Source organism: Cyprinus carpio, chromosome B6 (genome assembly GCF_018340385.1).
Source record: "Cyprinus carpio isolate SPL01 chromosome B6, ASM1834038v1, whole genome shotgun sequence".
In the NCBI taxonomy this organism is placed as follows: domain Eukaryota; kingdom Metazoa; phylum Chordata; class Actinopteri; order Cypriniformes; family Cyprinidae; genus Cyprinus; species Cyprinus carpio.
The window spans coordinates 17261516-17284687 of NC_056602.1; the positions used below are offsets into that span (position 1 = coordinate 17261516).

Here is a 23172-nt window from a genome sequence, read left to right on the forward strand (position 1 = left end):
TTAAGGCGGCAGGCCTAGTTTAGGATGAATAAATAGCTTTATTATTTATTAAAAGAATATGTAGTACTGTTGTAACTAATTTAAGAACAAACACTAAGCCATAACTGCAATAAATAGTTTATTCTGACCAGAAAAATAGACAAGAAATACGTGTATACTGTACACACATTCTTACTGATACTCTGACATATATAACCAGTTTTATTCACTGAGTTACATTCAACCCTCATTTCATCAAAAAAATCCCATACACTGAAAAAAGATGACATTTTGTAGACTCAAAATATTTGAGTTTCCAAAGAACACAGACATCACTGACAAAATATACATTCATATTGAATGAATAAGCCCAATGTAAATGCAGACATAAGAGGCTATTTCTTCACAAAGCTGATATTTTGATGGACGCCTCTTCAAAAGCCCCTTCACTTATGATAACCTGGACTCGATGAAGCACCTGAAATGCACAAACAGTCACTAAACGGTGACTGTGACCACCACACTTCTGCAGACTCTTCCTTGCTTCATTCCAGTTAGTGTGGTCTTCACAAGATTTCACTTTAGTCTTCCAAAGATTCCACGGGATGAAGATGGAAAGCAGCGAGTTCCAGCAATGACAGGCCGATCATCAACCCATCACGGAGACATTCAGAGTTTAAACTGTGCTTGGATGCCCTTATCAAATGAGCCTGGGAAATCTGGCTGTAAACCCTAAAAGGTATAATGAATTAGGGACAAGTCAAATGGATCATAAAAGAGTCATTTGAAACACTGGGTTGGTCGGAGGAGAATTGTAAAAAATCGAAGATTGAGGGTGGAAAAATAGGGCTGCACAATTAATCAAAATAAAAGTAAAATGGCTTAGCGCGATTATCAAGTCATGAAGGCTGTGATTTAAATAAAACATACGCGCTGCACATTTCAGAGTGAAGTGCGGCACTGTTTTCTCACATGTGAACTGGTTCCAAATAAATGTTGCTTCACATAAACTCATCTCTGCAATCTGATAATGCGCATTGTGCAAAAACGCAACATGCGTCAACCATCTTCACAAACTGGTAATGAGAAGCTGGATGTTGTCAACAAAAGAGAAGCTTTAAAGGCTCCCTGCAGCTGATGGTTTAAATTAAGAAATGAAGACAGCCATCAATATTAGTACTGTAATTTTACAGTTGTGATCTAAAACAAAATTGTTATAGTATTTAAGTAGACCATTCTGTATTTTACAGTTATTCTATTGTTTTCCATTTAGCAATACAAAAAAAAAAAATGTTAATAATATAAATCATGATTTTATAGACATATTGATACATTATCACATTTTTGGCCAAATTCTGCAGCCCTACAAACAAGCACGGAAAACCTGGAGCTAAAAATTCATTTAATTGTGATAATTAAAATCACAATTTTTATCAGGAAAAAAAAATTGCAATTAGAATTTTTTTTTTTCCAAGATCATGCAGCCTTGCTCTTAAAAAATAAAAAATAAATACAATTTTTAAATTGAACTTGCAATTTTTATTAAAAATCAATTTTTTTCTCAAATTGTGCAGCCCTAGGGAAAAACCACGCTGAGGCATTCTGTGGACCTCCATCCGATGAAGAAAAACATTATCCCATGTTACCACCAAGTGGTGCTGTTGTTATTATTTCAGGGTGGATTAATGCATTCAGTCCGAAACTGTGGCAGATAAAGAGGAATGCTGTGAGATACACTGGAATCAACGGCTGTGGATTTTTTGCCTTCTAGAAGAGGCCTGGCGTCCACCTTCATAACAATTTCATTATTTTCCTGTTCACTCTGTGTTTCCTCAATCTCCTCTTCATCTTCTTCCTCCTCCTCTTCGTTCACCTCGAGGTAGTAGAGGTCCTTGGCTACACCTGTGCTTTCTGATGCTTCATAATCTTGATCTGATGTTTCCGAGAACTCTTCCACGGAGTTATAGGAGCTGGAATGGCGTGGATTGGCGCTGTCAGAGCACACATGGTTCTCCAGGTCCCAGAGTCCTCCAGGGAAAGAGCCAGATATTTCTGAGTTGTTGGCAGAGAAGTTGCCTTCGTCACTGGAGCTGCTCAGACTCTCCTGCTGCTTCCGAAGGAGACTGGGCTGATCGGAGCGGAGAACGGTCGAGTACGTCACTGAAGACTGGCCTGATGTTTCTGGAGTAGCAGCAGCAGTGGAAGCCTCCAGAGACAGAGGTTCAGAGGAGTCCGCTAGAAGGGCAGAATCTGTAGCTGTTTTGTTTCCAGATTTATAAATGGGTACTTCATTGTCTTGTTCATGTTCAAGCGTAACAGGATGAGTTTTCTCGATGATTTCCACCTCACAGATGCTCTCAGAGACCAGCAGCAGTGGACAGGCAGTGAGACCCTCTGAGTGAGGGAACAGGTTCTCTATGGTGTTAATCTGCAAGGAGAAAGAAACAGACATGTTGTGGAAATGTACTAACCAATATGTACTGAATGTGTTAAAACTCTTTCTCCTCCCAGCAGAACATGCAGCATATTTTTTACCCATATATCATGTACATTATTAAATGCCTTAAGTTTCTATTTATCAATTAAACAATGGTCCTCTATTTAAATCTGAAATGGATCTACTCCATTTTTAGGTCACACTGACCTGCCTGAAGTCCATTCCTTTGGCCCAGGAGCATTTGTTGGGGTTTGGAACATCCTTCCACATGAGTTTTCTCATCCTTTAAGAAATGTGCACAGGTCAAACACTGTTTACAAGCCAAAACTCTTCTAAACAAATATAAAAAATAATCATTTACATTATAGGACAACAGAGTACAACTTTCTTTACATTAAATTAACTAGAAAAAGTATTCTTGTGAAATAGACTTTTTTTGTTTCTTACAAACACCTAGATGTTTATTTTACATGAAGTTCACTGATGGACTGGAATCGTGTGGATTAGTTATAGATTATCATTAAGTTTTTCATCAGTTGTTTGGACTCATTCTGACGGCACCCATTCACTGCATAGGATCCACTGGTGAGTAGGTGCTTAATTTCTCCAAAATTCTTTCTTTCTGATGAAGAAACAAACTCGTCTATATTTTGGATGGCCTGAGGGTAAGTGGATCTTAAGGAAATGTTAATTTTGTTGTTAACTATTGCTTAATCAAATTATAAAGTAGATTCGGATTTCATCATCCACATTGTAAATTCCAAACCTCAAAATTAAATTGCACTTTTGCCACTCCTTTCAAGAGCAAAATAGGCATGTCTTTTTTTGTGGTACACAATGTCACAATATTATCTGAGAATCAAGTCTAAGCAGATGATAAAGTTATTTTATTGTTACCTTAGTAATTATCTCTGGCAGAACTTGTGAAATATTTACCCTCAAGCAAACTACTCTATTGCCAGGAATGAGCATTATTGCAATTTATGTGCACTGCATACTGTAAACCATTTGATGTATTTAATATCTGACATTCATTGCAACCAAAAAATCCATTCAAATCAGCTTACAGTGCCTTACTTTAATTCAAACAACTGGCCTTACAAAATCAATATATATTATAGCTTCCAAAAACATCTTAAAAAGGTAATCCAGGTAGATAAACAGAAGGTCTGTGATTTTGTAATATGATTCGACTGTTTTCCAAGAATGTTTCTTTTTAGGCCATTTTTTAGCCTTGGGTTTATTCTCTAGATTAACCCATTATCAGCTGGTACAGCAGGGACCTCCAGTTTTAATGTGAACAAATAACAGCTAAAAGCATTTAAACTCTTTTGACAGACAAAACATAATGGTACTGTAACTATATTTATTTTGACTGGAAGAGGATAGTTGTAAGTCTTACTGGTTTTGTGACATCAGAAGAGTGACAAACAGCACCACGGACAGGAACGCAATGATCAGAAGGAGTATGTATGCAGCAGGGTCGCCCCTAGTAGCTGGATGACAAAACCAAAGAAAAACAAATTTTTCTATCAAATCAACATGATTTTCATATAATATTTTTAGACAGTCATTTGCAAAATGCGTCCTTTTACAAAACGAATAAATGTTCTAGATAATACAGCAATGTTTGTAAACCAGAGTCCACTGGCCAAGCACCAAATGCACATAAAAATGTGTCCGGGGTTTATCATTGATCACATGATGACGTCAATGCATTACTTGATGTCACTGCTGTAAAACCTACCAGTGTATCTCACCGGCTCCCCTTCGCCATCCACAAACACTGGATACAAGGTGAACTCTTCTGAGCCATAAAAACGACCTGTACAAAAACAAATTACACTGTCAAAAAGATAATTTACACTGCTATGGATAAACCCTTTTTTTATTTTTGTCATGTACTGATATGCAAATGTGAGGAATGTGTGAAGAATATCAAGCAAAATTTCATACGGCAAAGGGAGAGATCTCTTGATGCGGACTGAACTCTGACCCACTGCAGCCTCTCAGTCAAAGACACGTCCTGTTCAGGGTCTTTTTTCAGGTCTAGCCATTCGATGACAAATGACTGAGGCACTGGATGATCAGATAACAGGCTCCAGGAAAGATACACACAGCTAGAATTTGCAACTGCGCTGAATGAACGTACACATCGTCCTAGAAAAGGAAAGAAGGGCATGATTAATTCATACAAATAGGGGAGTCTATGTAATTTCAATGTAAAAAACACTTAGGGTGCAGGAACAGTTAATAACAAGCAGGAACAAAATATCAGAGTACCTTACTGTTATTATGTTTCATTGAATATGTGTAATAACTAAATCAAATCCTCATCCCAAAAACCCTTTCACCAAACAAATAGCACCAAGCTTCTGTCAAAACAATTACCCGGACAAATTAGGGCTGGATGAATTAAAGCACCATCAATAGGTACATAAATAGACACGTTTTGTTTAAAGGCAAACAAATGAAAACATTGATAACATTAGACTGCATTAGACTGAAGTGAAAGAATTTTATGTGATGTTACAGGAAGGGTATGAAGCAAGTCAGCTCACGTTTGGGTTGATGCGACAACGTCATGTTTCGATTCTGTGTAGAGATGCCCAAAGCATTGCGAGACATTACAGTAACTGTGTGCGCTTCCTTCCTCCACTGGAATGAGTGAAACTGAGCCAATGTTGTTTCATTTGACCACACGGCTCTGCCCGAGGCCCGGTGTTCAATCACCAGACCCTCCACACAACTATATGGATCTCCTGCTAGGACAGGCTGCTAAAAGTCACAAAAAAACATTCAAGCTCAAACTTTTTATATCTTATACTATATGCTTATGCTAGAGTGAATCGGTCAAGTCAGTCTTTACCAACCTTAATAATAAGTGTGACGTTTGTCACACTCCTAACAGGATGCTCTTCTATAACACGCCAGAAGTCTGGTCCCATCTCTGGTGCTGAAACCACACACCATACAGTCATGATCATCTCTTATGTTCAAAAAGGTATATTAAAAAGGCTTAGGTATATAGGCTGGGATATAGGGATACATTTTTAAAAATGTTATACTCATCAAGGCTGCATTTATTTGATCAAACATGCAGTAAAAAGAGGAACACTGTAAAATATTCCAATTAAAAATAACATAATCCTTCAGAAATCATTCTAATATGCTGATTTGGTGCTCAAGAAACATTATTTATTATTAATCTTATAAATGTATTTATTTGACGCCATGCCAGCATCAAGGCTATTTTCATTGGCAATCTCTGAATAAATTACACAAGGTATACAACTAACAAAAAGTTATAAAAGACATTTCAGATCTACACTAGACAAAAATTCTTCATGTTTTAAATAGTTGTGCTACTTAATATTTACCAATATAGTAATATAATACTTAATATATCACAACATAATAACTGTGCAAATTGGCACAAAAAAAAAAAAAAGAGGGAAAGAAAGAAATTAAAAAGAAAAATTGTCAAAACCTAAACTGTACTTGCTGGACTTCATGCACTGATAAATATTTGAGTCCACCAAAAAGTAAATCTAATCATAGGTGCAAATTACTAAAATAAATTAATTGTTTTAGAAAGCAAATACTATAAATATCAACTTTTATACAGTATATGTTCAAAAATAAAAGTTTTATATTATTAAATAGATATTAATATAAACAAAAAACAAATTTAATAAATATGAATTAGAACATAAGCATTTTTCATTCAGTAAGCAAGTTTCTTTTGTTTACCCCTTTCCTTCATTTAGATAGTATACTCATAGAAAGTAAGGAAACGATTAGATTGGAGAAAGAGGAATGGTATCTGGAAAAGCTGTAACTTGAACTTGGATCTGACAAATTGCTATTGTGCCATATGGAGTTCACTGACTTCAACTTTTTGTTTTTCTAGAAAGGTCAGATAAGATATCTGTTATTTGGAACATCTGACTACAAACTTCCATGTAAGTCTTCTCTCAGCTTAGAAAAAGGTGTGGCAAATTCCTACAACCCTGTACATACTGTACCAGACAAGAGTAAAAAAAAAGTTGAATGTCTCTGATTATATCCTGTAATGCTGATGGCAATCTTCAAAAGCATGAGCTCTGGCACAAGCAGGCAGCTCTGCACTAATATAAAGATATTAGAAAGGTGCTGTAAAGAGTTGACAAATGGTATTACAAACACATACTGATCTTCACCCTGCAGCAGTTATGTTCCAGTTCACCGTCCTACAGTGATAAGCAAAGTCATGGTGGGTGATGTGTGGTGCAATTTCCATTAATCCAAATAGACTTTCTAGCGCAATTTTGTTCAATTCAAAACATTCCTACTACGGAGACAAAGTCAATTTAATTACGCAGAGGCATTTATATGATTACAACCTCACTGCAAATTAAATTTTGCAGCTCCGAAAGCTACATATGAACTAGTTTGGTCACTTGAGTAACTCATATTTAGGATGTCAGTATGTTTAATATAATTAATGTAAGAAATGAAGATTTGTTTAAGGGCAAGTTTTAAAAAGAATGTAAGTTTAATATATGTTTTTATTATTATTTGAAATTGAAATTGAAATTGTCATCAGCACTCTATTTCATTCTTATCAAGTTCCCACAAATTATAAAGTTACTCATCATGACTCACAGACACACAGACGGATATTATGAGGCAGGTGTGTGTTCAGAAAAAGTATGAAGACTCACGATGGCTTTCAAGGCCAAGATGAAAGAATGAGTCCTTTTGTCTAATCATGTTGGTTTTATCTTTTTAAATCAGCTGGCAAAGACTTTTTTTCACCTGCATATTCTTTTCAGCAGTTATTTTGGTCTGGCTTCACTGATTTAGATTCTTTTTTATGCTGCTGTCATATATATATATATATTAGACAAAGTACTGTAGGTTTCATCGTTAACATTGCTTACATAATATATATATATATATTAGACAAAGTACTGTAGGTTTCATCGTTAACATTGCTTACATATGATTTTCTTGTGATCACAGACATAACAGAAGCTGTTTATTTAACATATTATTTATCCACTTTTTTTTCGGAGTAACCAACGAGGACGGATTTCGACTTCTGTTTGGATGCTGTCGTGTTCCAGTCTCCATAAAAATCCATGTTAAAACAAGGTAGAATGATGGCACCATGTGATTTTTAAAACCATTTTCATACGTTTCACATTATATTATCTGCTTGGAAAATATATTCATTTGATTATGTAATGTAAAGCATCGCTCCAGTATGAGTCGGGTGTGACTTTTCCTGAATGTGGGTGAGACTGCATTCAGGAAAAAGATTATTAAAAGTCATTTAAATTCAGATATTTCAATATACCTAAACTTAAAAGTAGTTTTTTTTCTTCTTTTTATTGATCTGGAGGTAACAAAAGCTAAGGACTCAAGCTGAAAGAGTCTACAACCATATCGTAAAACTATAATTGCTCTCAACATGTTTTCAATTTCATATAACCAAAAAAAAGATCTTAGGGCTTCTGGAATATATAGGCTAAGTAACAGTAGACCAACTTATACTGATAATGTTACCTTTACTGTTGTAAACAACTGAAGTGTAACTCATGCTCCAGTCACTCCAGTATCCAGAGCCATTCAGTCTTCTACAGCGAACTTCTACTTTGAACTGAATACAGGACTCTTTAAGCTGAATCTCTGCCTGTGGTTCCAGAAGAGGACCGATGACCTGTAAGGGACATAACACTCATCTGTAAATGCCACAGAAAATTGCAGACCTCATACCGTAACCATCTTCCTTCTGAAATCTAAAAGGAATCAATTGAAAATGAAGTGCTACGAAGGTTAGTGGGCACATTAAGAGGAAAAGATTTTAATTTAGGATCAATTTAGCTTGTCATTTCGATTTCAAACATCTCAATTATACAGATAAACAGATCAGACCACAGTAATTCATGTAATCCTGCCCTCTGTGATTAAACACTATGCATGAAGCATTTACTTAAATATATTTTATTCAGCTTTCTGGTTTCATTGTCCACCTGAGACCCCAGCTTCCAGAAACTTCTTCCTACCTTCCACTGTGTATTTGCCATCTCACGCAAAGCCACAAAGCGCAGCTCGTACTGCATGTCGTATACTGGTAAACGGGGGCGGCTCCAGCTTACGCTCAAGATTTTATTTGGCAAAGTGGTTGCTTCCAGGACTGAAGGAGGAGATGGTTTCACTGAAAAAAAAAACACACGGGAAACTCTTATTCAAGAGAACATTGTTTTGTTTTTACTTTCAAAACATTTCACAATGATCATTAATATACACTAACATTTAAAAGATTTTTTTAAAGAAATTAATACTTTCATTCAGCAAGGCCACAATAAACTGATCTAAATTGAATGCGAATAAATGGTGTTCCTTAGAACTTTCTATTCAGAGAATCCTGCAAAAATATATATCACAGATTCCTTCAAAACAATAAGCATACCAGCTGTCTTTAACTGTGAAAATACAGTAATAAGAAATGCTTCTTGAGCACCAACTCAACATTTTAGACTGATTTCTGATGGATCATTTGACACTGAAGACTGAGTAAAATAATTAAATAAATCCCCCCTAAATAAGCATAAGAGACTTTCAAAAACATTCAAACAAATCTTACAAATTCAAAACTTTTAAACAGTAGTGTATGTTTATAGATATATTTAATTATAGTTACTTCTGTATTCAAAAGTCAGCAGAATTCCAAATGGATTTCTGCTGAAAAAACTTTGGAACTCACCATAGTCAATGGGTGCAACATAGACAGGAAATGACCTCACTTTTCCACGCCCTCCTTCCACTTCCAACCAGATTTTGTAGCAGGAGAACAGACTAAGGTTTCTTAAAGTGCACTCTCTGTGGTCTCCTGCTCCAGATGGACACTCCATGTTTTCTTCAGCTTCTTCGCTGCCCTCCATCTCTGATATAGTCTCACACATTGATGTGTATTGTCTACAACAAAAAGTAATGTCTTTACCATCTTTGCAATAAACAATCTGGCTATTGAAATGGATGAACTATGATTGTGTTCATACCTGTAAAGTAGTCTGACTTGTGCCCAAGCGCTTTTATTCCACTCACAGCTCATGGTGTCCACCTCTGAATTCTTGCTCTGGCAGGTAAAATCTGCATTAAACATCCCTGAAAAAAGAGCCAATTTTACAAACCTCTAGATTTTTAAAAAGGCAACATTTTATTACATTTCTGTGATGTCCTCCATAATTCAAAGCTTACCTTCTGTGTATATTTTGGCATAGGCGATGATGCACTTGAACCTCTCTCCCCACTGGTGGCAGCACATCAGAGTATCAAACCCTGGTTCATCTACCGTCACAGTGACTGCGCTAACCTGCTCGTTGATTACCCTGTACTGGCTTTCCGGAATCTTCACCTGCCCATTAAGCATCCACACAGCTTTACTAGCGCTCCAACTGCGGTTGTGGAAGACGGCATAAATCGTTACCTCTGACCCTGGTGTCGTGAAGATTTCAGCAGGGATGTAACTGACTTTGAGGAGCAGAGAAAGATAGAGAAAAAAATTAAAGCAGGCATTTGTGCAGTAAACATGTAAATAAATAAACCAGACTTAAAGGGATAGTTGACCCCAAAATGAAATTCTGTCATTTATTTCTCACCCACATTTCATTTCAAAACTGTAAGAACTTCATTCACCTTCGGAACACAAATTAAGTTTTTTTCCGAGAAATCCGAGAGCTTTCTGACATTGCACAGACAGCAATGTAACTATCACATTCAAAGCCCAGAAATGTAGTAGGGACATTGTTAAAATAGCCCATGTGACATCAAGTGGTTCAAGTTACGTTAGTAGTTAAGTTGTTGTCTATGCATGGTCAGAAAGCTCTCGGATTTCATCAAAAAAAATCTTTATTTGTGTTCCAAAGATGAATGAAGGTCTTATGGTGCGTTCACACCAGACGCGAATGAAGCGTTAAGCAAGAGTGATTTACATGTTAAGTCAATGCAAAGACGCGAATAGACATCCTGCGGCGCGATTCACGCGAATGAGGCAGCGCGAAATACGCGATTCATGCAAATGACGCGGCGCGAATTGAGGGTTTCGGTTGGTTTGACGCGTGATTCACGCGAATCGCGAGAGTTGAAAAATCAGAACTTTGGCGAAAATTCGCGCCGCGTTAACCAATCAGGAGCTTGCTCTAGTAGTGACGTGATTATGACGTAGCGAGCAGCCAGAAATCTGAAACAACAATGGAGGACAAAATCATTGTCGCTGTATGTGGATACCCGGAGCTGTTTGATACATCTTCGTACTTTTATAGAAACAGTGGCTCCATTTATCATTTGAAAACTATAACAAAAAAAAACATGTTCATAAAAACCACTGCCTCCTTTAGTTTTCATTTAACATTAAATTCCCTGTAGTTCAGGGAAATGTGTAGGCATACTGTATAGCCTGCTTTACAATGAAACGAAATATTATATCAAACAGTATTGCCTCTTTTAATTTTTATTTTCATTCAAACATATTAATAGATTAATTGAATAAAGACCAAAGATTACCTGTTAGATTTACCCAAAACGAATTATATTTTATGTTTAACCACTGAGACATCAGAGCCAGCGGCAAATGTCAGAAGGACTAGCCGAGTTGAGAGTGCTCTCATCGGTAACATGAGAACTGAGCTCCCGCTGATCGTCTCCGAAATCGGCGAAACACATTTTTAAATAGGCGCTAATATTAAATATATTAAACCGCATATTTGAGTTTAAAACAACTACATTCTCGCCTGAAATACTTTTAAAACTACATTTCATGACATGATAACAGTACTATTTTGAAAATGATCCAAATAAATGATGGTTGAAATGTTGGTAATGCTGCGTGAACTCAATTGGCAGAAGCCCCTCCCATGACGCGAATTCGCATCTGTTGTTAAGTGAATTTCACGTGCGAAAGAAGCGCGGTGTGAACGCACTGTTACAGGTTTGGAATGATGTGGGTTAATGACACAATTTTCATTTTTGGGTTAACTATCCCTAAAAAAATAACATTTCACAACAAAAAGAGAGAAAATCTCTACAAAACATCTCTTTCAACAATCATCACAAAAAAAAAAAAAATGTAAGAAATTATATTCGACAAGAAAATTAAGCCTACTTTTGTAAAAAAATTTACCACTGTGACCTTATTTTCATAAAAACTAAGCATATTTCTCCCAAAAAATTAATAATAGCATAATACAGCTGAAAATTTTACTTATTTATATTTTTTATTCTTAATCTTTTAATTACATCTTTCATTCTCATCCTTATTTTTAATTATGATTTTCATTAGATTTTCAACACTGTAATACAGTAGTTTTTACTGTATTGTACTGAAATTACTACAGTAAAATGTTTGCAACATGCACTAAAGGCACAACAAATACTACTAATATACAACTTTAAATCTGAAATTCAGTAATAATGATAATAATATTGGAACAAATATTCTTAAAATAATAAAGTTACAATGCACAAAAAATATTTTGCTTTTAGGATGAAAATGACCTAGACATGCTTCTGACAGGTGTTGAGATTCACCCTTGTATTGATTTTTATTTTCTCTCATTCCCATCTTGGTCCCTTGCGGCAAAAATAAAGTGGGTTTATTGTAATGCTAGTGAACAACCTGAAGCTTAGTTGCTATGGTGACTTGCGCAGCATGGATTCTGAAAATATACAACCCAACTGGCATATCAGAAAAACAATGTATGATCCTCCTCGAAAAAGCTTACAAACAGATACAAAATGACAGGTGCTACATGAGTAATGCATCAAAGTAGGAAAACAGAGACAGAATCAAGTCTCTCATGATGTTAAATCAAGCTGAAACTGTTGAAACATTAACTATATGCAGACAGCCCAAATTGCAGCTAAGTGCAGCATTAGTTGGCAGCAGTATTTTAGACTGGCTACTGCACTCAACTTATATATTTTTTCAAACTTATCCGTATATTACTCATGAGTACTGCTGTGGTGCGGGCATTTGAAAGCAAATGAAAAAAGAAGAATAAGACATAAATAAGCACCCACCTAATTAGTGTCAGCATTCAGCTAAGATAATAAATAAAGCTCTATTCTACCACGCAACAGTGTTTATATGTTACGATTTATCTCTAGAAAGAATCATTTTAGAAGTTACTTCATGCTTCACAAAATGCTCATTTTGTATAATTTTATACTAAATAACCAGATAGATAGATACAGTGCTCACTGCTCACATTCAACTTTTTTTTTTAAGAATTTAAGGATCTTTTATTGGCCTGAGACTGAACATGATGCCAAGCAAAATACTTTTAATATGCAAACTGGTGTTCCATTTGAATTATGAAGGCTTTTAACAACAACAACAACAACAACAAAAGTTTACAAGGAGGAATCTAAACTTCATTAATAAACCCAACAATGACAAGGTAAAAGAACTCAAGGACAGTACATACTGTGGCCTCATAATCATTTACAATACATACAATACTCTAAATATTTTATTGTATTCTTAAATTGGTAATTATGGGCATGAACAATTTGTTATTTTATGTAAATGTGTGCACAACCCCTATTGTACAGTGTAGATCTGGTTTAAAAGTATTAAGTATAACATATACCTTGCAAATGCAATGTTTGATCTCGGTTAGCAAGCAAACGGCATATTAATGCTTCCTCAAAACATTAGAAAACTGACTGTTTAGCACTGTAATTAATTCTGAAAATGAACAGTGAACTGGATGCATCTTCTAGAGGACAAATCAAAGAGATATTGTGATTGCACAGCAACGAGCCAAAGCATATACAGTATGAAATGTAATTATCCAATGTCAAATTCTTAAAGTGGAGGGTTAGGGGAAGACAATGGATCTCCCTGAAAGATAAATATAACTGGAACAGCAAAAGCACTCATTTGCATGAAGTTTGACGTACACTAGAAGCAACTTTTAGACTGAATGATGTTAGGTTAAATGTGTCCACCTGTGCACTCTGTTGCTGAGAACAGAAAGCTGTAAGTCATGGGAACATGAGCATACCAGGCAGCAACATTTTGAGTACCCTTTCATAAATGTCATTATTTGCATAAACGTATTTACTTATTCACTATACCTTACAAGTCATTAAATGGGAGGAGGTCTTTAAATCAGGAACTAAATTAATTCATTACCTAATATACAAACATACCACATTAACAGAATTAGTACGTAAAATTCATGTATTGCAGATCCTTACCACCCAGTGTGAAGTAGAAGGGTTGGCTCCATTCACTCCAGTAGTTGATGTGGCTTTGGCAGCGCACTTGGACCATGTATCGGATCCCAGAACTGAGCTCATTCAGAGAGACCCAGGAACGACCTTTGACCTTCACCACCTAAAAGAGCCATAGTTCAAACAGATTCATTCACACTGTGTAGGTTAAACAAATAACTATAGCTAGCAGAAGATGTGAGTAATAGTCAAAATATTTCTATAAAGGTCAATTATAAAACACTTTCCCCTGGAGACTGGTTAGAACTAAAAAAAAAGTGTTCATATGTAAAAGGGTTTACATTTTAGATGCTGTCAATATGTTTAAATTTTATATTTTAGAGTCTATCCAAATATACAAAAATGTATGCAAGTTAAAAATCACACTTTTGATGCAAAATGCAATGAGATTGTTTTTGTCAGGTGAAAGGTACATTTAAATCCCTTTAATCATCAACCATGCAAGAACTTAGGCATGTATAGAATTGTGTGTATTACACAAATTCTGATTCTGTGGAAACTTGCAAAGCTTTCTGTGGAATTCTCTGGGAGCCAGTTATAGTTCTCACAAATATTACTTTGTAATGTTATTACAAAACATTCATCACACCAACAAATGAGTTCAATTACCTCCCACTGCTGAAGCGAGGAATTGGATGCGTATCGGATCTCAAAGTTTATGGCATCACTATTAGGTTGTGCATCACTCCATCTGAATATTACTTCACCTTCAGTCGTCACATTGTAATGCAGATTGACAGGTGGCTCTGGTCTTCCTGTGAAAGGAGGATATGTATAAAATATTTATATATATACCTGTAAGAGTAATGGTGATTGACCATAAGGACCATAAAAAAAGCCTGTAAGGCCAACAAGAGCTCTATGTCTCGATATCCCAAAGGTAAGAGACAGTCTCATAACGATAATAAGTCTCATAATTTTTCTCATAATCTTTATGAGATGTTGTTTTTGACATTTCGCCATTCATGAGAGTGTCTTCAACGGCTGTACTGCATTATGTAAAAATGTGGTGGAAGGTGTGAATACGGCAAAAATCACCAGTTTAACATCTTCCCATGAAATAGTTTCACAGGGGAATCCCCATTCCTGTCGACTGGCAAAACATCTTTAGCAAATGGAAAACCAAGCCAGATGACTCGAATGAAATGTATTCAATCTACAAAGGTCCGATGGTGAACCATTTAGAAAAATTAATAGAGTATGTGAGCAAAATTGAGAACTCCATTTCCAGGTTGTCCATTAATGGTTGTCTTGTGCTGTCTGATGGTATTTTGAAGTTTTTAAAAAACATACGTCGTATACAGTATTTCTGTTATCCACATTCAAGTATTATCTGCACAAAGTATTTGTCTGCCTAGAACAAGATGGCCTCAGCAGCCACTGCTTTGTAAAAAAGCAAAGCAATTTGCTTTAGTTTAATAATAGCAATGCCATTAATACTAATCAGTGGAGGCAGTCCTTATTAACAGACTAACATTATCTTTTAAAACCCCAACCTAAATGACACTAACACATTATAAAATAAATGGCTCTCCCTGCTGTTGCAATTTATACAAATACAATTTTATGTAGGCTTACACTGATTGGACTTTTTATTAATTCACTGTCATTTAGTTTCGCCTTTTCCAACAAGCGTTCAATGTACTTCAAAGAAAAGAAGGAAGTGAAAATGTCAGAACAAACTGTTTACTTAAAATTACACCTAAAGGAATCATTCACATACAAAAAGATAAATCTAATATAATTCACACATTCTTATGTAATTCCAAACCCCTGACTTTCTTTGCACCATGGAACACAAAAGGGGTTATTTTTCAGAATGTCCAGACTGCTCTTATCCATGCAATGAAAGTAAATGGTGACCATGTCTGATTTTCAGATTTTTAGTGAATAACATAAAATTTTAAAATTTATTTTTTCTTACAAAAATAGGGTTTGTGAGTCATCAGAAGACGTGTAATATAGTGAAAGTGTCACATTAAGTACTTTAATTATGTTTTTATATATATATGTTTTTATTAAGTTTTTTTATGAGCTTTTTTGTCCTTTCTGGAGTTTGACAGCTGCTGTTTTGGATATTTCACTAAAGCTAAGTAAGCTAAATGATGACAGAGTCTTGATTTATTTGATGAGTATCCCTTTAATCTCACTAATCTTACTAAAATGTTACACAATCTTGCTTTGTTAAATGATTTTGTTGTACCTGTACAATGACTAAAAAAGAGCCTGACTTAAGGTTTGGACCTGGTGAGTCGTTTAACCATGCCATTGTGAAATTCCATTTCAATCCACTGCCTGGAAAAACACTTGAGAGACAGATGTGTATTCTTTAGCCTCCAATCCCAAAGAACAAACACACCTTAATAAAACACCTGTTGCCCTGGCATCAGTCTCCATGAACTCACGGGCTACAGTCATCTATTTACAGGTTACTGTGAAGATGAATTTTAGCTCATTTTTCTTCACAAAAAATTACTTTGTTTAAAAAATAACATGCTACAAGTTGTATGCCCTTACCAAAAAGTAGTATACTTCAAGTTTATTTTATTAAGTATACTTAAGTAAAGTTCAAGTATATTTAGACTTTTTGTTAGTACTGTATAAGTCAAGTATACTTAAATGTCATTTTAAGTATATTTCTGAGAAGTACATAAAGCCCATTTCTGAGAAGTACATAGAAGGTAAACTAAAAGCATACTTTCCTATTTTTTGTTTAAAAAAAAGTATACTAATAGCACACTTGAATAAACTTCTTTTTCGTAAGGGTGATCAACTCGTCATTTGGTCGTATGGTTATTTGTCGTTTATGCAAATGTATCACTGTAATATTTTACATTGGTCAGTAAATGAAGGAAACTTATGATTATCATAAACAATATACAAAATGTTAGGCCATTTCTACTTGAGTTACCAAACTAAAACAACAGTTTAACTCTACAAACAACAATTTAAATCAATCATTAACAAAAAAGTAGCAGTTTTCCCTGAGAAAGGTTTGTGTCATGAGACCATGTTTAAGACCTATGCCTAAAAAAAACAGGAAATAACTAAATCTGCAGTACTTTTATGCCAAAATGAAACTCAGCACTTCTAGGAACTTTACAGCCCTCAAAGTAAACATGGGCGGGAATGAAGGAAATGAAATATCTGTTTGCACTTTGATATCATAAGACTAATAAAATCAGCATTATTTGCTGAACTGTTCTGGAACTCGCTTACCATTCAGTCAGCTGAAGCTAGCCAATCAGATTCCTATTTTTACTTAATGATTTCACATTGACAGAGCAATAGAATGATAGAACAACAGATAGACTGACAGAATGAATAGAATTATAGATATAACAATAAAATGAAAGAATGATAGAACAATAGACAGAACAATACAACAATATACAGAATGACAGATCATATATCTACATATGACAGACAGACAGACAGACAGGTAGATAGATAGATAGATAGATAGATAGATAGATAGATAGATAGATAGATAGATAGATAGATAGATAGATAGATAGATCAGAGATAAAGCTTTAAATAAAACTGTAAATCATAATGCAGTTCTTACGCAGATGATGTGTGCTGACTTGCATCTTGGGTGACAGCGCAGTACTCCCATTTAAAGATATACTGATGTTCAATGAGACAGTTGCATCATTGCCATGAAGAGAAATGGAGCACATGGCAGTATCTTCCCCGGCACACTGAGCAGCGTGGTTTGCTTCATCTGAAAGTACATTCATCTGTACACTAAAATAAAATAAAAAAAGTTAATATTAAATAACGTAATATCCATAACATTAGGTTAAGCCTCTGAGGAACTAATGCAAATAATAAATGTATCATTTGGTGTCCTAAGTTTGGGATCAACACAGGATAATTATTATCACAGGGGAAATAATCACAAAGTTAGAATTGTCATATACAGCAGAGAAAACTTAAATAATATTAATTAAATAATAAAGATAATTAAAAAATTACCATTAATAATATAGTATAGAGTCTAGATGCATTATATTATCTACTTAATCCCCCCACCCCACATATATACTTAATTTGTCCTGAATCCGATATAAGCACAAATAGCAGAGCCAATCAGTAGTCTGTGGAGAGCAGAATGAAAACAGAGGACTCACACTAATTGAGGTCTAACGGCGAACAGACTTGCAGCGGCTGCTGCTCTGTGGCTCTTTGCATTACAAATCAAATTTGTCTGTTCACCTTCAAGCCAGCACAGGATGTCCAAACAGTTTCCTGAAATGAGATTGCATTCCCTTGTTAGCTTCACATCACAGCCTATCGCAATTAGAAACCTCAAGAAATAACATCTGCAAATTATTATACAGAATACAGAATTCAGCCTCATAACATGGTGTGTAAATAACATGAAAGATACAAACACGATGCTTTGACTCAATATAAAATATCAATTATTCATAGTCTAGTTGAAATCCTGTCAGGATTGTTTTTAAGTTTAGACTTGCACCATTGCAGGAGACCAATAAAAGTAAATGGGGAATGTTTTTTCTTTAAGTTTTATGAATGCTTTATAATGTTAGTGGGAGAAATAAGCATCCGCCTCTGAGTATTTGTAGTGATTCCTTTATTGTTTTTGCAGAGCCACTTCACACTTTAATAGGATTGCAAACCTTAACTTATTTTGCATTTAAATGCTATGAATTTAATTTTGTAGACTTTAATTATTGTCCTGAGGCCTACCGCAGAGAAGACAAAGTAATGAGAATTGATTAGCATGTAATGGCACCCATCTACTTGTCTAGAGAGGTCAATCCTCTCAGTTTCTCTGGTTCACCGCTGTAGCTAAGACCTCTTCACCTAAAAGATAAGGTCATCTAATGCAAATACAAACATAGCTTCTTTTTTGAGACCTTAAAATGGCAAGACAATGGCAAGTTTTTTGAAAGAAGTCTCTAATGCTCACCAAGGCTGCATTTATTTGATCATAAACAACAGTAATAATGTAAACTATTATTACAATTTAAAATAACTGTTTTCCTTTTGAATAAAAATCCATTACTCTAGTCTTCAGTGTCACATGGTCGTTTAGTAATCATTCTAATTTGCTCATTAGGTTTACATATTATCAGCTTAATTAGAAAATAAACAGCACTGTGACTAACAATGTTTTTGACAAATATTACCACTTCAACATTTTACAAACGTGAAAAACTGTTTTACATGATCTTTCTTCATTCCAAAAGCAATGACTGTAATATCACACAAATTGATTTTACCAGAAAGGGTGGGTGATTTACTTGATGATTCTGGTTTTGTAGCATTTAGTAGCTGACACTGTCCTACAGGTGGGTGTTCTGAAAGACCATCATCAAGTGTCTGAGCAAAGGGCAGCTCACAACACAGCAGAGCCTTCCACTTCAGGTCTTCATAAATACCTCCCCTGCCATCAGAAGGGCTCAAAGCAGCAAGACCTGGAACACGAGGATCTCAATGTGAGTGACACTGATTTGCAATACTATTCAGATTTAACAAACAGTGGGAAATAAAAACTCAGGGGGCACAGACCTTACATATAAAAGAAAAATCTACTGACAGATTCAATTCGCAGAAGTGCTCAGAATTGACCGTTCATCTGAAAGCTACTCAAGGACGACACAACTGTGTTGGACAGCAGCATAAGCAAGCCATCATACAGTATATTTCCAAACAAAGATTTAGTACTATTGAGTTTTAAAAAGTGTGTACTTACTTAAGAAAATCTTAACATTTTAATTTCATTTTTAAATAAAGAGCACAATTAATTTATTAGATGTAATGTGTTAACTTTCAGCACCACTAGATTTACCACATGCAACTGCAAAAATAATGACTATTTTGAAACAAGTTTCCCAAACACTCCCCCAACTTCCATTGGTTGTAAGACAGATGATCCCCATATAAATGCCAATAGTTGTGTTACTGTGTCAGGCTGGCCAGGATGATCAAACAGAGCAATAGTGACAGTATTTACATTTTATATCAAATGGTATGCTCACAGTTGTCCCTGCACATTATGCTAGGATAAATATTTTGGCATCAAAATGTATACATTTCTTGCCGAATTATTTTTGACATAAATGGCTGATATTAGTATTTTCCTAAATAAATCAACTTAAAATAAAAATCTAAATTAATTTAATAATTTCAATCATTTTTAATACAGGCATCACAACAATATATCTTATGGTTCAAGATGAAATATAGATATTAATTTTGTGATTTTCTAAAGATTATAGCAATGTTATCAAATTATTTTTTAAAGAGTAACTTTAAGTTACTGTGTTGAAGTGTTAGATGATGGAAAAAGTAATCTAAATGTAAATATGTAAAATGCATATTCACAGTTTATGTTATATAAACACTGATCAATATTAATATTTTTTTTTTACCGATTACCGATGATACCAAATTACCGATATCATCCGATAATCGATGTGGCACTGATATATTGTACATCCCTATTCATTTAAATAATTACAATAATATCCATTTTAATTGAACATTATTCAAAGCAACAACACATATCATCTTCAGATATCAACTGCACTGTTATCCTGAGGGCCTACACCCTTTCTCATCTGTACATCTGTCTATATGTGAAGCCCCTAGGCGACCGTTAAAAGTTTATAGTCTGATTCATAATGTGGGTGTAATCACCTCCCTCCTACACCCCTTACTTTCAATCTACTTCTCTCTCTCACTACCTCTCTGTCTTCTTCTATCCCTCTGTCCATTCAACAGCCTCCTGCACTCTGTGCGCTCAACCATAACCAACACTAATGCATGTTTGAGGTGGACAGAGGGACCGCTAACAGCTGGCGGGTATCCAGCATGCTATGTAGGTCTTTGCTTCGACAGCATATAGGAAATGGAAAACAATGAAAAGACGCTAGATACAGAATTTGAATGAAAACAGGAAGTGTAATTTTAGCTTAATGCATGAACGACTCACCTTGTGAAATGGTAATGAAATTCACAAGAAGAGCAAGCATGATAAACAGAGACCTACGGGAAAGAGAGGACATCTGTAAAATGGTTCAGTATGGATATGACTCATTATCTTCTTCCATTCTTCCACAATGGAATAATCAAATCTTCAACCTCAAACAGCGTGACAGCATTTCGTTTACTCATTATATGACAAAGTCCCATTCCTGTGCCATGTCAAAAGCACTTCTGTTGATGTTGTTGTTTTTAATGCTTCGAGCTAAATTAACTAGATTTTTACATTTTCTTATTAAATTCTGAATGGATCCTATATAACATCAGCAACACAATGCTAGCTTGTTGCTGTTGTTTAGTATGATTTACATACGAATACTTTTTATTAAGGCAGTGGCTATTTGCACTAAGTGTAAATAGCAATTAGATGCTATTTACAAGTGAAAGTGAAAATAAGTGAAAATAGCATATTTTCTTAGCGATGGATGCTATTTATACTAAGTGAACATAGCAGTATTTTTTAGTGATATGCTATTTACACTAAGAGCAAACAGCTATAGATTCTATTTACACTTTGTTAAAATAGCAGGATTTTCTGCTATTTATACTACTTAATGCAAAAAGTGGCAATTATCTGTACATCGGTATTGTAGTCCATTACAAAACAGTATGCAATAATGATGTATTGAGTGAAAATTTATTTAAAATAAAATTTAATTTCAAATTAAGAAATGGATGCCATTGTACAATAAAGCCCTCCCTACACCTAGATCTACCCTATTTTAAACTTTTTGATTATTTATTTTTGATTATTTTCCTTGAAAAAAATGGAGATGACAATTTATAGCCATTTTTTGTAAGTGTTGATTATCCCAATCACAAGTTGATGGGCAGAGTTAGTGTAAATAGCATATTAATATTGTTTTTTTTTTTGTTTTTTGTTTTTTTGTTTTTTTTAATTTTTTGTTTTACAACTGTTTTAATTTGCCTATTGTTGGTATAGTGTTGTAAAGCACTTTGGTCAACTCCGGTTGTTTTTAAACTGTGCTATATAAATAAAATTGTATTGTATTGTATTTTCAATAGAAAAATTTAAGTAAGATTGCTTAAAGGGTTACTCCATCCCAAAATGAAAATTTTGTCCTTAATCACTTACCCCCATGTCATTCCAAACCTGTAAAAGCTTCTTTCGTCTTCGGAACACAATTTAAGATATTTTGGATGAAAACAGTGAGGCTTTTGACTGGCCCATAGACTGCCAAATAAATAACAGTGTCAAGGTCCAGGAAAGTATAAAAGCATCGTCAGAATAGTCCATCTGCCATCAGTGATTCAACCGTAACATTATGAAGTGACGAGAATACTTTTCGTACATGAAGAAAACAAAAATAACGATTTTATTCAACAATTCATCTCCTCTTTGTCTCTGCAAATCAGCGTAGTGTCATTTTGGCAATTCTGAGCAGTACGTGGATGGCGTTCGCTCTTCTTTGTCAGCTGCGCTGCGCCGAATACGTTGTTTGCTTTCAAATCAAAGAGTAAAAACACGTAAAAAACGTATCCTTGTGCGTACTGCTCAGAATTGCCAAAATGGCACTACGCTGATTTGGAGAGACACAGAGGAGAGGAATTGTTGAATAAAGTTGTTATTTTTGTTTTCTTCATGTACAAAAAGTATTCTCGTCGCTTCATAACGTTACAGTTGAATCACTGATGGCAGATGGACTATTCCGACGATGTCTTTCATACTTTCCTGGACCTTGACACTGTTATTTATTTGGCAGTCTATGGGATAGTCTCAAGCCTCCCTGTTTTCATCCAAAATATCATAAATTGTTTTTTGAAGACAAACGAAGCTTTTACGGGTTTGGAACGACATGGGGGTAAGTGAATAATGACAAAATTTTCATTTTGGGATGGAGTATCCCTTTAAAACCACACTGCATGCCTCTACCAATCAAGCTACATAGTTTGGAAAATGTTAAGAAAAGGAAGTTAGAATAATGTGTCATCAAACTCATCTCTAAAAGAACTTTTGTCTTTCTTAACATCAAGATTTCAAGAAATAGGCAATATTGTGCAATACTGTGCAATGTGTGTGCAATATTACTTGGCTAGTTAGTTGTACATATTCCGCAACAAAATGACCAAATTACTCACAGAAATACAAATTACATCTCATTAACAATGAATTAATCACTTTGAAAGCAAGAGTCAGATGAAGCCATGCTTAAATCAAGCCCTAATAAAATCTCATTAGAGATACTTACATCATTTCATATGATTGTGAGCATCATTTCTCTTCTTGATGGAGTGATGGAGTATAAGAGAGGAATGGCCTGTGTGTGGGAAGACAGACAAATTTGATTTAAACTTAAACACTGAAGAAGAAGAACGCAGGAATAGTTTTACTCTCTTAAGGGACGCAGAAGTCATTCCTGAGTCACTTAATGGAAAATAAAGCAGGCAAAAGTTTTCTGGCAGTAATATGACACCGGCTTATTTGC

The 23172-nt window shown here is 35.0% G+C and overlaps 1 protein-coding gene across 5 annotated transcripts in view; it reads right to left on the bottom strand.

Moving 5' to 3' along the window:
• Positions 1-105: 105 nt before the first annotated feature.
• Positions 106-23172, bottom strand: part of LOC109045413 (leptin receptor-like) — a 45175-nt gene continuing 22108 nt past the window's right edge. For 2 of the 5 annotated variants that reach the window (XM_042725972.1, XM_042725971.1), the window contains exons 2-20: positions 22936-23004; positions 20676-20728; positions 18982-19155; positions 17842-17959; positions 17274-17455; positions 14315-14460; positions 13670-13808; positions 9665-9937; positions 9466-9571; positions 9171-9382; positions 8470-8621; positions 7970-8123; positions 5290-5372; positions 4978-5194; positions 4373-4576; positions 4164-4241; positions 3819-3912; positions 2624-2699; positions 106-2407 (exon numbers count right to left, since the gene is read on the bottom strand). In XM_042725972.1, the coding sequence (XP_042581906.1) occupies positions 1652-2407; positions 2624-2699; positions 3819-3912; positions 4164-4241; positions 4373-4576; positions 4978-5194; positions 5290-5372; positions 7970-8123; positions 8470-8621; positions 9171-9382; positions 9466-9571; positions 9665-9937; positions 13670-13808; positions 14315-14460; positions 17274-17455; positions 17842-17959; positions 18982-19155; positions 20676-20728; positions 22936-22940 (3222 nt within the window). In that variant the 5' untranslated portion in view covers positions 22941-23004 and the 3' untranslated portion in view covers positions 106-1651. Of the gene's footprint in view, positions 2408-2623; positions 2700-3818; positions 3913-4163; positions 4242-4372; positions 4577-4977; positions 5195-5289; positions 5373-7969; positions 8124-8469; positions 8622-9170; positions 9383-9465; positions 9572-9664; positions 9938-13669; positions 13809-14314; positions 14461-17273; positions 17456-17841; positions 17960-18960; positions 19156-20675; positions 20729-22935; positions 23005-23172 lie in introns of all 5 variants that reach the window. The other 3 variants (XM_042725969.1, XM_042725968.1, XM_042725970.1) reach the window with 2 other exon arrangements.